The sequence below is a fragment of the Triticum urartu genome, chromosome 7, assembly GCF_003073215.2.
Source record: "Triticum urartu cultivar G1812 chromosome 7, Tu2.1, whole genome shotgun sequence".
NCBI classification, from domain to species: domain Eukaryota; kingdom Viridiplantae; phylum Streptophyta; class Magnoliopsida; order Poales; family Poaceae; genus Triticum; species Triticum urartu.
Genome location: NC_053028.1, coordinates 29,047,822 through 29,064,862, shown reverse-complemented (window position 1 = coordinate 29,064,862; position 17,041 = coordinate 29,047,822). Strand labels below are relative to the sequence as shown.

The window sequence follows — 17,041 nt, the reverse complement described above, 5'->3', positions numbered from 1 at the left end:
GCTATTTAGATATTTTTTTTGGATTTATTTGTAACTAAAGAAGAATCAATATCAAATAAATAAAACGCTAGAAGTAGAGCTCAAACCTTGTAGTTAATAGTCATACGCTCTTGCCAACTGAGTTATTTGAATAAACGATCTTCGTCTTTGAGTTTTAAGAAATGACGATAGAATGCATGTCTCCTATGTCGACAAAAGACTAACGAAGAACTTGTAAATGATTAGAAATTAGAAAAAAGTCTGAATATTATACCATTGAATAAATACATATTTATAATTAAACGTATAAATGTGCGGCCAAAACCGTCCGCGTTGGGTCAGTTCTATGTGACGATTATGAGTGCACGAAATCGCACAACCGCGAGTTGTGACGCGCCACAATTATTTCTGCCGCAAGCACAAGTTCCAAAACCCTCGTTACCAAAACTCCTCCCATGCTTTTTTTTCTCCAGAAGCAAAAAATGCCTCCCCTCCACCTCATCTTGTTGATTTAAGCAAATAACCACCCCCACCACCACCCAAAGATTAGGAAGCCGACATCCACCCCTCCCCAAGCTCCACTAACATTGCATGTACCTCCCCAAGCTCCACTAACATTGCATGTTAGGCCTGGCTTATCTCTGTCATGTCCCGCCTCATCTCTATCCAAACAATGTGGTCAGCTATGAATTGCCAAGGGAGAACATGAAATTTTTCCATACCTTGTGTAATTCACCATGATATGAAGAGAAAAAACTACGCAAGTTTACAAAAAGGTGCCACGAATCCTCATTTGAAGTTGTCATGAAGATGTGTTGAAGATTACCACCCCTGCCCTCCCTACCCTTCTTCGCTAAGCAAAACTTAGAAAGTGCACGTTCTGAAGGGGGGGGTGGGGGGAGGGTGACGTGTTTTAAGTGATGACATGAAACTATAAAGAGGTTGTCGTGTTAACGACATCTGCAAGGGCATAGCCATTTTGCCCCATGTGTCTGCTCGAACAGTCTGGACACAAAAACAACCACCGAACGGGCTACCCCAAACCTAGCCCATATGTTTGGATTTTTCGGACTCCCCCAAATCCGGCCCATGTGTGGGGGCAAAATGGGTCTTGCAAGACTATCCGTCACGTCGCCCGATGGGAGCTCCTACTCGGCGCTGTAGGCGCCCGAACATGCAAATGGCGCCTACAGCGCGCCCTCTGTGGGCCAATTCTACACTCGGCCCAGAAGCAGAGTCGTTCGCGGAAAAAGGAATGCAAAAAATTGACAAAATGGGGATTCGATCTCGCGCCACACTTGCCTGTAATTTCTTCTCTTAACCACTACAGCTACATAACAATAGTGAACAAGTACAACGCGAGTTGTTTTAGAACTAATGCGACGCGCTATTTATTAATCAGCCATTTACTATACCACTGAGATTTTTTAGTTATTTGGAAACAATTGGGAAAATGTCTATTTTTCAAATAAAAAACAGTTCGTTCAATTGTGGAAAAAGTTCATGAATTTCACAAAAGTTCATCAGTTGTTGAAAAAAGTTCATCAATTTTGAAAAAGTTCATTGAAAATGAAAAAAGTTTATCGGATTTGAAAAAAGTTAACTGGTTTCGAAAAAAATCATTGAATTTGAAAAATGTTCACCAATTTTGAAAAAAAATCATCAATTTCTAAAAAAGTTCATCAATTTTTTTAAAAAAATTCATTCAATTTGAAAAGGATCATCGATTTTGAAAAAAAATTCATCAAACTTGAAAATAGTTCATGTATTTGAAATAAAGTTCATCGGTTTTGAAAAATGTTCACAAACTAAAAATCCGTGCATTTAAGAAAAAATAAAAGAAAAATGAAACAAAGTAGACAAAAAGGAAATAAAGAAAAAGAACAAAACGAACTGACAAAGCAATAAAAGAGGAAAACGAATGGACAGAACAAGAAGCTGGTTAGTGGCCTGGTGGTTATCGCGCATGCTTTACCTTTTTTAGATAAAACGAAGATGAACCATTTTTGAGAACAAAGAGGTAGTTGGGCCGGCCCACCACGGGGGGCTGCAGGCGCCCGTTAGTTTGCGAAATGCATACTAACGGGCGCCTGCAGCGCCAAATAGGAAACGCCCGGACCGACATCATGCATCCACCCCTTTTATACCCAATCCACTCTCCCCCTCTCTGCCACCTAATCTCTAGCCAACCACCACGTGCCAAATTCTAGTTATAACTAACTTAGCACTTCTGAAAAAGAATAAGGACCTGTGATGCGATTTTTACTCAAAAATGTCAATGAAAAAAAATGACACATTGGTGCTTTGCATTTTGAAAGAGTTATAGATCCATGGAACTGATGCAAGCTACCTCTGTGATCCGACTCACCAGAACAAGGAAACACGTAGGATTGTAATGGCATGTCATCATCTTAGATCCAATCTGATTTAGAATTTTTGTATGGATCGCAGTCATGATAGTCAAACAACCCACAGACGTATCGTTCTAAGAATTATAAAAATCCTCATAATGCCAGAATAAAATAGGCTTAGCTCTAAGAATAATAAAAATCCTCGTTTATATTCCATTGAATCAAATAGGCTAAGGCAACATGCAACGTTTTTATTCTTGGCTGTAGACGATGCTGGCCAAATTGATAATGGCACATCATTTTTTGTTGTTGCCAAATTTGGAAGTTTCATGTATCAAATCTTTCCCTTCATCCCATGGTCTTCAAATGGGACCAAACACACAGCTTCAACCGTTTAAACCCAAACTCACTTCCTCTACATGTCATCAAACAAACCTAAATAGGACCATCTTTACAAAGGCAAAACAATTTATTTTCGGATAAACTTACACAAGCAGCAAACTTAAGAATCGCTTTGCACAAAAAGAGAAAGACAAAAGGCTTTGCGATGAGCGGCAAAATGGAGGATGCAAGGCTACATACACCATTTTCTCCGGGAAAGAATGAAGCATGCAACTGAGACCGGTGACATGTCATTCATCGCCAGGAACACAGCGGTGAGGTTGTCCTGGCTAGTAGGGCTCCAGGGATTCAACGACTCTCCTCGCTTGTATTTGCAGGGCCATCTGCCTCTGCTCTGCATCGAGGGTGGATCCAAACCGGCTCGCTGCCCATATGAGTGACGCACACTGCTCCCCGAGTAGGTTTCTCATCTGCTCATGTATGGGAGTGTTTTCCTTCACATAAACATGCCCGATGAGCAACAGTAAAAATTCCCCGCATTTCAACCTGCATTATTAAAGTGTTAAGCGAACAAGAAAATTCAGTCAATCGAACAACAACTAAACAAACTGGAGAAACGAATATGCAGTTGATACTGTTTCTAGTAGAGAGGAGCTGGAGAGGCCAGAGCTTTGTAATAGAAATTCAAAACTAGGAAGGCATAATATTCAGCTGCTTATCTCAACCGTTCATCGTGTACACGCTAAGCCACCCAAAAAATATAACAATAATGAACACGTAGAGGTCAACAACTGATACATTTCAAAGATAGCGACGCAGTGGGCATTTCTGTAACCAAGCCAGACTTGGACATGTAGAAATCTTACTTGTTCATAATTCTTCAATTTACGGATGAGATGTAGGCAGATCAATCAGATGAATGAAGTATCTTTTAGCTATAATTTACATGGGACTGGGACAATAACTTAGGTTCAAATTGTTGGGCATGCATTCAGAGTTAATATAAGAACACTTCAGGATTTATACTTGCCTTATGTGTTCTTCCACTTGAATATCCTTCAAAAGCTCAGCAACCTTTTCAAGTCCACTGTATTCCTCAAAATCCTGTAGAAGGAAGCAGTTATATAAGGTACAGACTAGCTGAAGAACAAAAATAATGCAGTGACCAGAAATAATCAAGCCCAACAATTTATTTAACGCGCTCACACCGACTATTAATCATGTTCTGGAATAAAAATTAGTACTCAGACATACTGGGCCAAACAGAGCATATCTTGAAGGACAAATCATCAAAGATTTAGGTATTTCAACCATGCCAGAGCTATCTGCTACTCCCTCCGTTCCGAATTACTTGTCGCAGGTATGAATGTATCTAGATGTATTTTAGTTCTAGATACATCCATTTCTGCGATGAGTAATTTGGAACGGAGGGAGTAGATTATTTGGAACTTCTTTCTTCTATACATAATTTAAGACAACAGTAACAGATTGAGGAAAGAGGTAAAGCGTACAATCTGATTCGAAGGTGAATCCAACATCAACGATATCAGAGCATCTAAGCACACCCCTTGCTCAGTTGGACCTCGGCTGGCTAATATATTCAGCAGTACCTACACCAATCAAAGTCATTAATTGCACTAAGAAGACCCAAGAACAAATAGTGCTAACAAAACAAATGAGCGGCGGATACCTGCACAGCCTTGTACTTGTGGGCCAGAGCAGTGCATCTGCTATACAAAAGGCAGCAACCTTCCAAAACTCGAAGAGCTAGAGCAATTTCGGAATCTGTTGAGGGGCTCGTAATCTTGGTTGGTTCGACTCCAAATATATGGTCCAATGTCACAGCAGGATCCTTTGGTTGATGCAATGAATTCTGAAAGAGAACTGGAATAACTGTCACAGAACATAAACATGTCAGCATCGCTCCTTACTCAGGTGCACACGTACATTTCAGCCAAATAAATGTGTATCCTAATAACACTGAGTGATGACACTGTACACACCAAAAGAACTAAGTAAGGGAAAAAGACTTGGTAGTTTTCTTTGGAATCCCGTGACAAGCTACATTAGACCCTAATGATCATTCGAGTCCAAGAAATCCAACACCGGACTAATTGATTTACAGACAAGGGAGCCCAGTCCAGTTTGTATCAAAATTCGCGGTTCATTTATGGTATTCCAAGCTGAGGCTGAGAGCTGCAACGCTACGAGGGTTGTGGGGTATAAAACCCCACTCACAGTCATGCATCCATATCAGCAAGATTATTTTTCCATTTATAAAAAGCTAAACCTAATATAGCACGCGCCGGTCAGGCTGAATAACACAATGAAAGATCATGGAGCTGGTTGGGACATTTATCACCTAAATACTGAACAGCATATTCCGACAAACTGCTCCCACAAAACAGCGCCGACGAAATAACTCAAAGCCTACCGCGTGTAATTCCCAACAGAGGTTCCCCAATGCTCCTACTGGTTACTGAATTTTAGCCATTGCTACTAGACAAGCATAATATAACTAGCATTTCCCCCATTGATTCCATCCAAACACCCACTGATCATCGGCGTTGCGTTGATTCCATCATCAGGCCCCAGTATCCAGTGTGTTCTCTATCGCGTTGGGTGGATCAACATCGCCGAAATGGGCGGGGAGATCGACCGTGGCCAAAAGAAATCACCTTGGAGATCGGGGATGGACTGGGAGTGGCGGAAGAGGAGCAGCTGCGAGTCGTCGGGCGCGGCGGCGGTGGAGCGGAGGAAGCCGAGCAGGCTGCGGAGCCCCCGCGCGCGGAGGAAGGAGAAGTCGGCCCCGGCGTCGCGCAGCCCGGCCCGCAGCGCCAGCGTCACCTCCCGGTACAGCCGCCGCCGCGCCAGCGCCTCCGCCAGCTCCCCGCCCCCCTCCGCCCGCGACGACGACCCCTCCCCTCCCCCCGCCTCCACCGCCCCCTCCTTCCGGCTCATCCCCGCCCCCGCCTCCGGTCGCCGGCGACCTCGCCTCTCCTCTCTCCCCGCTGCTCCTTTCTTTCTCCCAAAATTCCCCTTTTTGCCCCTGGGTCATCGCCCAGAGAACCCAACGCCTTCTTCTTACCACCCGAAGCCCACTCCCGGCCCAACCAGCCCGCAGCGAGGCCCAACGGGCCCGGAGCAGTGACGGGCTAGGGAAGCCCAGGCCCAACGAGCCCGGAGTGGTGGCTAGTGGAGGGAGGGGAGGGCCGCCTGGCGCCGCCAAAACCCTCAGAAACCCCCGGCGAGCGGCGAGGAGAGGCGGCGGCGGCGATGGCGACGGCGACGAGGGCGAAGGACCTGGCGCGGAGGTCGCCGAAGAAGTACGTGGAGGAGGCGCTCTACCGGCGGCTGTTCCGGCGGGGGTCGACGCCGCAGGCGGTGCGGGAGGAGGTGGACGGCTTCCTCGGCAGCCGCAAGCGCGCCTTCAAGTGGGAGGTCGGCGTCTGCGTCCGCCGCCTCCGGCGCCAGGAGCTCTACCGCCCCGCCCTCAAGGTCCGCCCCCCTCCTCCCCTCCCGATCTCGTCGCTAGCCTCGGTTCCTGCTCCGTGACGCCCTCCGTCACTGTTGCGGCAGACTAGATCTGACGGCGGTAGTATGGTCACGGCGGGGAATAGGCCATGTGAGACGCTGCTTACTGGTGTGTTAGTGTGCCATGAGTTACTTTTCATGCAAAGATCGAGATTTGTGTTGCAAATTAGCTTCGTAGGCCTCAAAATCATCGGCTTGCTTGGCCCTCTGGAATGCTTAATTTGGATTACTATCCGTCTTGTCTGTTTGCTCTCTGGATATCCACATCGTTTTGTGTGGGGGTTTTGATGCTGTCGAATTACTGAGCGAAACAAGGGTAAATGTCGAAACATTGAAATGAGATGCCCCTCTAGGTGCCCTACGTTTATGCTCTCCCTCTGTCCAGTGCTGTTCATGCTAACAGGACAGGTTTGTTGGTGGTGGTTCAGTTGTGGAACGTACTCCCTCCGTTCGGAAACACTTGTCTTAGAAATGGTTGTATCTTGGACAAGTATTTCCGAACGGAGGGAGTAGTTGTGAGTGGTGTTGGATAGATATGAATTTTGTTGTTCAAGTCATGCCCTGTTCCGGTTTGCTGAATGCAGTGTAGGCTGCTGGGATACAGAAGTTGGATCGCACACTTTGGTTGGTTCAGATAGTCGATTGTCCATAGATTGACTCCATTTCCGCTAAAAGTCTGTCATTTCTGTGTTACAGCTGGCCTGTTCATCTGTATGCTTCACTGCGTTGATAATGCTTATCTGCGGTTTTATGAATTACCTTTAGCTTCTCTCTGCCTGTTTCTCTTACACAGTTAGGTTCTTAGTCTTATGGTTTTGTCTTGGCACTGTCTCATTCATTTTTTCTATTGGATGCCTCATTCTAAATAAGCATGGCCTCACATGCTCTGTTACCTGTTGACTGTTGTTGTCAATAATCAAGGTGATCTATTCCCCATGTCTTACATCATTGCAAGTTGCTATGCTTGTATCATATTTAGTATCATAGTAATCTTTGTCGGAGTTTGCTTAGTATCTTTTCACAGGTTAGTTGTTATGTTTTTAAATGTTCCCATACTTATTGGCACTGAGCACACTTTGACCAATTTTTTCGGATGTTTGTCGCCATATTTGCTTTGTAAATAATATCTTTTCTGGACCTAATGCTTTTAAATGTGCTTTTTCCATACTCAGTGTGAACCTTTCTATGATCTTTCCTTGCATTATTTGCACCTAGAGTGGACCCTCTCAGTTAGATAACTGTCTAACTGGGCATTTGACTTTTCTAGCAATACTACATTTGTTTGAATTTTGGTATGAGACAGTGTAGATAATGTTTCAGCTGCACGGTTTTGAACGACTTCTCTATTCTTTGGCCTGCTTTTTTTCTTTTAGGTTAAACCATATATGTGACATTATGGACTGTGAAATTCTCTGTTTTGTTAAATTGTGCCAGTTTACCTGGACTGTAATTGTCCATGCAATCTACACTGCTACATAACATAACAAAAATTATAGAACTGGTCTGTAATTGTCGACTCAATGGAAATAATACTTTGTGTGGTCCATTATGGTCCGTTAGATGCATTCCATGACATTTTAAATACTACCATGACTGCTTGACATCTGGCTGTAGTACTCCTGCTTCCCGGTTTTTTCCAATGCTTTGTACTAGCTGGTTAGTTGCCTACCAAGTTGTGCACTCTAGTTCTGTTGCAACCTTTCATCTGAATGTCCCTCAATCCAGTAGTAGCCTGTAAATGTGTATGTAAGTGCTGTTGTAGTATTAGCTCCCTCTTAATCATGTTACTACTATGTGAACATTAAAGAGTTTACACTGATGGGCGTTCATTGTCTTTTCATTCTTAGTTTGCCTGGAGCAGCACTAGTAAAGTCACCTATATTTCTTTTCACTGCTCAAGTTCTTGTGAATAACTTTGCTTAAAACAGTTTTCTCTTTTTGATTTTTATGCCCTGATTTATTATGATGATGTGCCAAGTGAATCAGTACAGAAAATGCATATACTCCCTCCAATCCATATTAATTGACGCTTACTTAGTACAAGTGGAGTTGTATCAAGTGGGTGTCAATTAATATGGATTGGAGGTAGTATATCCCACTTGGTGATTATTATATGATTTTGAATGTTGCATATTTGCTTGTGGTGGTCCTTTACCCCTTCTATTGTTTATTTCCGCAGCTTACTGAAGTTATGACTAGAAGAGGCATGAATCCTACAGTCGGTGATCAAGCAATCCGCTTGGATCTTGTTGCCAAATCGAGAGGCATCGCTGCTGCTGAGAAGTACTTCATGGACCTCCCAGAAACTTCTAAAACACATCTCACATATGGCGCTCTTCTCAACTGTTACTGCAAGGAGTTAATGACTGAGAAGGCTGGGTCCCTTATGGAGAAAATGAAGGAGCTCAACTTTGCTTTCACTGCTATGTCCTACAACAGCTTAATGACACTATACACCAAGGTCAACCAACCTGAGATGGTTCCCAGCATCATCCAGGACATGAAGGCAGATGATGTATTGCCTGATGTCTATACCTATAATGTTTGGATGAGGTCCCTTGCAGCTCGTCAAGACATATTAGGGGTTGAGAGGGTGATTGAAGAGATGACAAGGGATGGCCGTGTTGCTCCTGATTGGACAACATACAGTAACCTGGCTTCCATATACGTTGATGCTGGACTGCCTGAGAAGGCAGAAGCCGCTCTTAAGGAGCTGGAGAAGCGCAACACTGGCAATGATCTTGAAGCCTACCAGTTCCTCATTACACTGTATGGGCGAACACAAAATTTAGTGGAAGTTCATCGTGTTTGGCGGTCATTGAAGCGGAATAATCCTAGGAAGGCAAACATGAGCTATCTTAACATGATTCAGGTTCTGGCGAACTTGAAGGATCTGCCTGCTGCTGAGGCCTGCTTCAAAGAGTGGGAAGCCCGGTATATCCGTCCACCTAAGACTAAAGCAACTGATGCTGTGACAACTGAAACTTCTAAGTTGGAAGAAGAAGCTTCAACCGAGGCATCTAATAATGATTCTGATGTTAAGGAAACAGAGGACAAGGGAACAGAGGAGCTTGACCTGAAACGTCCTAAATACGACATCCGGGTTGCAAATGCTCTGATGAAAGCATACGTTACAGAGGGTATGCTTGACAAGGCCATTGCTCTCAAGAAGCGTGCCAAGATGCGCGGAGGAAGGCTTAACGCGAAGACGTGGGAGATTTTCATGGAGCACTATCTCAAGGTAGGGGATCTGAAGAATGCCCATTGGTGCGCCGACCGTGCAATCAAGAAGGGGCACAGCAGCGGCAGAATCTGGGTGCCGCCACATGACGTGACTGAGACCTTGATGGGCTACTTTGAGAAGAAGAAAGACGTGGACGGCGCTGAGAGTTTCGTCGAGGTGCTAAAGAAAGTGCAGAAAGATCTGGGGACGGTGGTGTTCGAGCCGCTGGTACGGACGTACGCGGCGGCTGGAAAGAAGTTCCCCGGTATGCGACACCGTCTGAAGATCGAAAACGTGGAACTCAGCGAGGAAACTGACAAGCTGGTCGATTCCAGATGTGTTGATTGATTATGTTTATTAGAATCCCACTTTGTTCCATCTCAATAACAGACAGCAGTATGCTCTAAATTGTTTTTGCTGTTTTCTTCTGCAAAACCTGTAACACCAAATGTTAGCCGGACATTTATTTCGGTTCGCCAAGGTCTCTGCACACCATCGGAGTCCTTTTGCTGTTGAAATGCTCTGCTTTTCTGTGGTACTGTGGCCTTGTCTTCGGTGAACCGAATGAATTATAAATGCTTCAATTGTTTGAAACAAAAATTGAATTTATGTACTGTGCAATTGTCCTCTGCTTTTCAGTTGGGCTGTTTGAAATACTCTGCTTTTCAGTTGTGTCGTGGCCTTGTCTTCGGTAAAGAATGAGCTATACATGCTTTGCTTGTTTGAAGCAAAAATTGAATTTGCGTGTGAGTATCTGACTGCAATGCCCTTAAATATGTGATATGCGGTGTGAAGAATGATTTCTTTGCTACTCTGAATTATACATGGTTATGTGACATTGTGACTGGGTACTTGAAAGTGCATCTGTGAGACTCTGAATGCGTCTGAATTGTACGTAAAAAATTGTGAACATTGTGAAGATCTGTGGCATTGTTATTGCAACCATTATTTGGTGTTTAATGCAAAAATAAATAGAAGCTGTATGCCTTGTCACAGAGATTACAAGTGGACGGATGTAAAGTGAAAATAGCTTATAAGAACATACTACTTTTTCTCGTTGAGCAGGGAATAGCCACATAAATGATCAACACGCTTGGACTTGATTTTCAGAGTGAAAACCATGATCTAGCCTTTAGTCGCTGTTTCGACTGCTGCTTCTATCTCCTCACCACGGTGATTTCTGGGGAAATGATATTTTGCCTGAATTTAGTTTTCATCAGCATCCACCCAATGAAGTACTTGACACTCTTTTCTTTGCAGTGTCCTTGTTTGGCATTACTAACAACCATATAACTTGTTTCAGATGGGTAGGAGTGTTGATGAATTCTTTCCTGTTTAATGTAGCACTGATCCTACTCTGCTCCATCAGGTATGTTGCCAAGGTCTTCTTTTAGAAGTCCATGTCTTATTGCAAGTTCCCATGAAATGTTTGAAGGCTGTAACTTTAAAAGAATTAAGGAAGCTAGTGGAGATATGCGGCAGATCTATAGAAGGTGTTAACACAAATCATTAGGCCTCTGCATGAATTGAATGTGAATTTGTTATTCTTTAAGAAGTCTTCTCTATTGAATTTACACGCTTGTGTATTATGCAGTGTGATTCAGTTCTGCACAGCTTTTGTGCACTACGCACAAGCAACTGCAGCTCAGGAGATCTTTGACCACACGCTACAGTCTCTTCATGGAATTAAATATCTTTACAAGTAAGCCTTGAACTAGCATTAAGTCAGTAGAACTATCAACCTGCAGTTGATGATTCAATAGCTCAATCTATATCGTTGTAGACACTAGAATCTCAGAGTTATATATACATACCGGAAGACTGCTATTCAACATCTGAATATGCAGGTACAATACACTAGTAGAAAACGGAGCTTTAGCGCCGGTTCGTAAGGGCCTTTAGTGCCGGTTCCATAACCGGCACTAAAGGGTGGGCACTAAAGGCCACTAGAATCTCAGAGTTATATATACATACCGGAAGACTGCTATTCAACATCTGAATATGCAGGTACAATACACTAGTAGAAAACGGAGTTTTAGCGCCGGTTCGTAAGGGCCTTTAGTGCCGGTTCCATAACCGGCACTAAAGGGTGGGCACTAAAGGCCCCCCCCCCCTTTAGTACCGGTTCGGCACGAACCGGCGCTAAAGTGCCACCACGTGGCGTGAGCTCGCGCCTTGGTACTAAAGTTTTTTTTTTTGAATTTTTTTTGATTTTTTTGATTTTTAATTTTTTTGAATTATTTGATGATTTAGTCTCTAATCACCTCTCTTAACTGCTCAAGTGTGGATCACTCATTCCAAATCATCTGACTTCCCGGCCGGTCACCCATCCTCTCACTCCCCCAGCCTGAGCATGCTTAACTTCGGAGTTCTATTCCCCCTACATTCCAAGTCTGCACTTGTTGTTTTCCTGACAAATGTAAGCTGTCAATCCTATTAACCCTCAGGAGTTTAGCTTGAGCATGAAGTCACACATTTCACCGTTTGAGTTTGAAACTATTATTTTAAAAAACAGTAATTATTTAGTAACGCTAATATTTATTGAATAAGTTTGACCATAGTTTGACCACAATTTGACCATAGTTTGACTAGATTTGACCAAAATTCAAAAAATTGAAATAATTATTTGGTAACACTAATATTCTTGAATAATTATGTAGTAACATTAATACTTCTTGAATAAGTAGTTTGACCAGATTTAACCAAATCTTTTTAAACAAACTGAAATTTGACCATATCTTTTTTCCTTTTGGAATTTGAGGATTCTAAAAAATTCCAAACAGGCCATAGGCCGTCTCCATCGGATGCGGATTTTCGTGCTGAATTTTTTTGATATATTATACGTTTTTTTCCGACACCGTATGCAAAAGTTATAGCCGTTTTACATTTTCCCTACACTTTTTGCAAAACATGTCCAAATTGTAGTTTTTAAATTTTCCTAACTAGTAGATGTAGTAATATAACTACCTCTCGAAGGATTTTATTTTTTGAAGTTTTTATCATTTTCTTTTGATTTTTTCAGAACTAAAATGGCGACACCACGGCGGGGGGGGGGGGGGGGGGGGGGTAGAGTTTGAAAATTGCCCTATAGTGCCGGTTTGTGTCACAAACCGGTACTATAGGTCAGACCCCTTTAGTGCCGGCTCATGGCACGAACCGGTACTAAAGGTGATCGTGGGGCCCCGCCCTGACGCCAGCCTGCCACCACCCCTTTAGTACCGGTTCGTGCCACGAACCGGTACTAAAGATTCAACACGAGCCGACATTAATGCAAATCCGTTCGAACCGACACTAATGGTACCATTAGTACCGGGCCAAAATCAAACCGGCACTAATGTGCTTCACGTTTGACCCTTTTTCTATTAGTGATATTTTTTAGTATGGATTTTTTGCTCTTCTACTATGCACTTTTTGTAAGTCACTTCCTCGGAAGTACTCAGCTCACAAAATTCTGTAAAAGTTGAGCTTATTTTAATCATCATAATCTTTGTCCAGGGATGGCGAAAGAGGAAACCGACAGGAAGGTTCCAGCTATCAAATTGATTTTCGGTTTGCTCTGTAAGCAAAGCCTGACAAATTCAACATCATATTTGTTCCTGAGTGATAGTTTGGTTAGCGATGTATATGATCTTGCTCTCTGGAAGAGCTGGGGAGTTTTCATCAGTGTAAATTAGCGACAACGAAAATCCTGGAAGATGAAAACACCCATGGACACGGATGTTAAAGCAGAAGAACCTTGTTTCCTTTGTAATGTACACATTCCTTGTCTTGGTTCCTGTCTGTATTATTATTATTTGATGATTATCAATCGGGTGATGTTATTCTTCAACTTGATGGGTCTGTGAGAGATGTTCTGTGTGCTCCTTTGTTGTTCCTTTGCGGTTCTGACTCAAATTAGTTCAGTTATTTTCTTTTGTATGTAGCATTCTGTGACTACCACGCACACTTGTAGATTGTATCAAGGATGGCTTGTCTGGATCTTCTATTGTTGTTTGCCTGTCTTTCTGGAAATTGCACTTTGCTTTTCAATTGAAAACTTTTCATGTGCTGATCACTAACTACTTGAGAAACTTGATTTCTGTCTTGACAACACAACATGTGAAATAAAGAGTAGAAAAGAAAACTCTTGTAAAGAAAACGAAAGAAGAAAACATAAACTGCAAGGCTGTTGTGTACATGGGATAATCCCAGGGACCAGAATTATTCCAGTCCCGCCCACCCCGTCCCCCGTGTCGCCCACCCCGCGGGCGACCCGGGCGGAACCCTGGCCGCCGGGCAAGCTCCCTCCTCGCCAAATCTCCCTCCCCTCGCCGCCGCCAGTAGGTGCCGCCGGGCAAAGCTCGCGTAGCATTGGCGGCGGCGGGGCACTCCGGTTCTTCCTCTCATGGTGCTTGGGCGTTGCGGGGCGTCCGCCGTGGGAGCGCGTGATGAGGGTGTACGGCGCGCGGGAGCGCATGCGTTGCGCGGACGTAGGCGTGAGGATTTGGCTCCCATGGCGTGGCGGCGGCCGGCAGATTGGATCTCGGGGCGGCGGCCTCGATCGATGGCGTGCGGTGCGGCCTGCCTGGCGGGCGGCACCTGCGGGTGCAGATGGGGGGCCTTCCACGGCTGCGGTGACGTGGATGCGGCGGCGCTGCGGCGGCTCCTCGATGGCCGACCGGAGTTCCATGGGAGGCGTCGCCTCCGACTCGATCTACTCCGGTTTGTGCTGGCTACAGTAGCGACTACGGTCGACGCCAATACTACCTGGATGGATCTGACGGGTGGGCATGGGTCTGGGGGAAACTCCAGGCCGGCGTGGCGGCCGCACCATAGTCGACGCCCTCGGCGCCGATTCCCTTCTTGGAGGCTTCGATGTGGATCCTACGCCCCTACCTCTGCCATGAGCGCAGGCGAAAGCCTCCGTTCCTCTGTTTGGGCGACAATGGCACTTTGGTGTCGTCTTCCTTCCTGAAGGCGTCGGCCGGGACTGCTCAGGGTGGTGGAGTTGCTGGTAGTTCGAATTCGACGCGAGATGGCATGTAGGTGGAGCGGTGTGGCATCAACCGTATCTGTGGCATCAACCGTATCATCGACGGTGGGTCTCGGCGGCATGGAGCAGTGGAGACTCGTCGTCTGATGCGCGGAGATAGACTCGCGCAGGGGGAGTAAGCTGTCCGACGTTATGGTGGCGTTGATGGCAGAGAGGCCTGGCAAGGGCCGTGCATCAATTCTGCTCTGAGGATGGACCGATGAAAGATGGAGGTGACGACCCTTAAAGCATGCGGTGCTCATTGGGAGTGTGCCGGACCGGTGTGAGATCTAATCCAGGTAGTGGCTTGGATGGTACACCCGGCTTTAGATGTTAGGCTTTGGTGCGATGTTTGTTTGGTATTAGGCCCGGACATTCGGCACACCTTCATCAAGGGGTTAGGAGTAGCAACAGTGTTGCCAAGATGGTGGCTTCAGACTTATTGATGTATCACCTTATATGGTCTTTGTGAATAATTAATAATATGGCTGCATGCATCGCCCAGATGCAGAGGCTCGGGGTACATCCTCCTTTTCTAAAAAAAAATCAGGTCAATGCCAAGCTTAATGCAGTAACTCCAGCATGTCAGTAAAATAGCCAACACAGGTTAATACATGTGATAATCACAAGCGAGCGAGCGAATTATTTGGATGACAATTTGGAACATTATTTCTTTTCTAGTTGACCTAAAATGTATGTATGATTCGTAATCTGTAAATACAGAATCAGGCAAACACTATTGTTCATGTTGTAAAAATAGGAGGTCCTACTGCACAATGAATGTTGCATTTAGAGAACTAAAATCATGGCATCCCCGCAAAAAAAAACCCCCCTAAAGTCATGGCTTCGCTCTACACATTCTAAAACATGCGCTGGAGGGATGCTAGGTCATATTTGTAATGATGCATTTTTCCCCTCAAACCATATAACAAATCTGCATGCATGTGTTATATCTTAGATGAAGAATAGGAGTACAAGACCATTCATGAGTCATGACCATCAAAAGAAAAACAAGCTGCAGCAATCCTAAGACAGCTACATGCTCTGAGTACAAAGGTAGAGGTTTTCAGCGTCTCATCTGATCTGCTCAATAACTCTCAGAATGGCGGTGGAAATGTTGCAGAAAGCCCTGCCATCTCTCTCTCTCTCCAAATGCTCCAGGTGATAAGGACGACCATGGTTTTCAGAGTTTTCCTCTTGACGCCTTTCTTGAGCTTCTTGAATGCCAGCAGTTGCTTAACAAGATGTCAATAACATCACATTTTTAAGTCAAGATGTTCTAGAGTGCGTAGTATGCGTATGTAATCTGAACAGCTATTCACACATCCCTTCAGTTTCCTCTAAGATCTCACCTCACTAGCGAGAACACACACCAAAAGTCTGTCTAGCTCAGCCTCTCATAACCCGAGGACCAACTAAAGGAGCACAAATACACACCATACATGGTCTAGAAGCACATAGAGATATATAGAGATAGAGCAGCTACGAAAGTATGATGCTGCTGAATGGTATTTTGCTCATGTGGAGTTAACTAGCATGACCAGAATGCAAGAAAAGTATGAAGGAACTCATCACATGCCATTGATGTGAGCAATAATCCCGAAGCGACTTAAAATATATATTTGCAAGTAAAAATATGCAATTAAACTTCCTATATACCAGTAGAAGTGCATGTTAGACTATCTTCCGTAGATGCGCATAATTTTCTGTTGATCACCATAGAGAAAAATGCCAATTACTTGTATACATTGTGGATAACAATCAGTTCCTGCCAGAATATTAGCTCCTTTTCGATGGGAGGCAAAGTTGACTCATTGTTTTTTCTTAACAATTCATGGGGTGGGAAAAGCAATGATACATTGTTTCCACTAATGGCAAAGCTAGCAAAGATAATTGCACCAAAAGGTATAGAGAGAAGTTATTAGTAGCACAGACAGAACCTTAATTTCAACTGTCAATGTAGTATGATGTTGGGTGACGTGATTCACAAGCCATGTAGTATCTTCATAAAAAAAGGGAACTCATTTCTTTGAATGATCCAGAAAGTTCAAAATGTTATTTTTAGAAAACTGCAGGTACAATGTTTTCCAGTACGGCTTTGTTGCTCTGCCATACTCATTTTCTTCTACTACGCACTTTTTGTAAGTCCTTTTTTGAAATACTCAACTAATTCTCGGACGAATTTTGTCAAAGCAGAGCTTATTTTAATCACATTATCTTTGTCTAGGAATGGCGAAATAGGAAACCGACAGGAAGGTTCCAGCTCTCAAATTAATTTTCGGTTTGCTCTGTAAGAAATGCCTGACGAATTCAACATAATATTTGTTCCTGAGTGATAGTTTGGTTAGCGATGTATATGATCTTCAAAGCGCTTTCTGGAAGAGTTGGGGAGTTTTCATCGGTGTAAATTTGTGGCAACGAAAATCTTGGAAGATGGAAACACCCGCTGACATGGATGTTAAAGTAGAAGAATCCAGTTTCATTTGTAATACACACGCCAAATATATTTGCATCGCCTCCCTGGGCGACGCCAGGGGGCCAAAAAACCTACGCCGCCAGCAGCCTCCCTCGGCCATCCTCCTGCCGCCGCTGCCGCCGGCG

The 17,041-nt window shown here is 44.2% G+C and overlaps 2 protein-coding genes and 1 pseudogene across 2 annotated transcripts; 2 read left to right on the top strand and 1 right to left on the bottom strand.

Annotated features, from left to right (window-relative positions):
- Positions 1–2,520: 2,520 nt before the first annotated feature.
- LOC125525634 lies at positions 2,521–5,697 on the bottom strand. Its single transcript, XM_048690638.1, has 5 exons — positions 5,351–5,697; positions 4,363–4,565; positions 4,184–4,282; positions 3,703–3,776; positions 2,521–3,218 (listed from the first exon to the last, which is right to left on the bottom strand). The coding sequence occupies exons 1-5, from the start codon at positions 5,631–5,633 to the stop codon at positions 3,002–3,004; spliced, it is 876 nt and encodes a 291-aa protein (XP_048546595.1). The 5' UTR covers positions 5,634–5,697; the 3' UTR covers positions 2,521–3,001.
- A 184-nt stretch (positions 5,698–5,881) lies between these two features.
- On the top strand, positions 5,882–10,029 carry LOC125525633 (pentatricopeptide repeat-containing protein At1g60770). Its single transcript, XM_048690637.1, has 2 exons — positions 5,882–6,170; positions 8,386–10,029. Exons 1-2 carry the CDS (start codon positions 5,949–5,951, stop codon positions 9,775–9,777), a joined length of 1,614 nt encoding a protein of 537 aa, XP_048546594.1. The 5' UTR covers positions 5,882–5,948; the 3' UTR covers positions 9,778–10,029.
- Positions 10,030–10,509: 480 nt separating this feature from the next.
- LOC125518226 lies at positions 10,510–16,715 on the top strand (annotated as a pseudogene).
- The last annotated feature ends 326 nt before the right edge of the window (positions 16,716–17,041 follow it).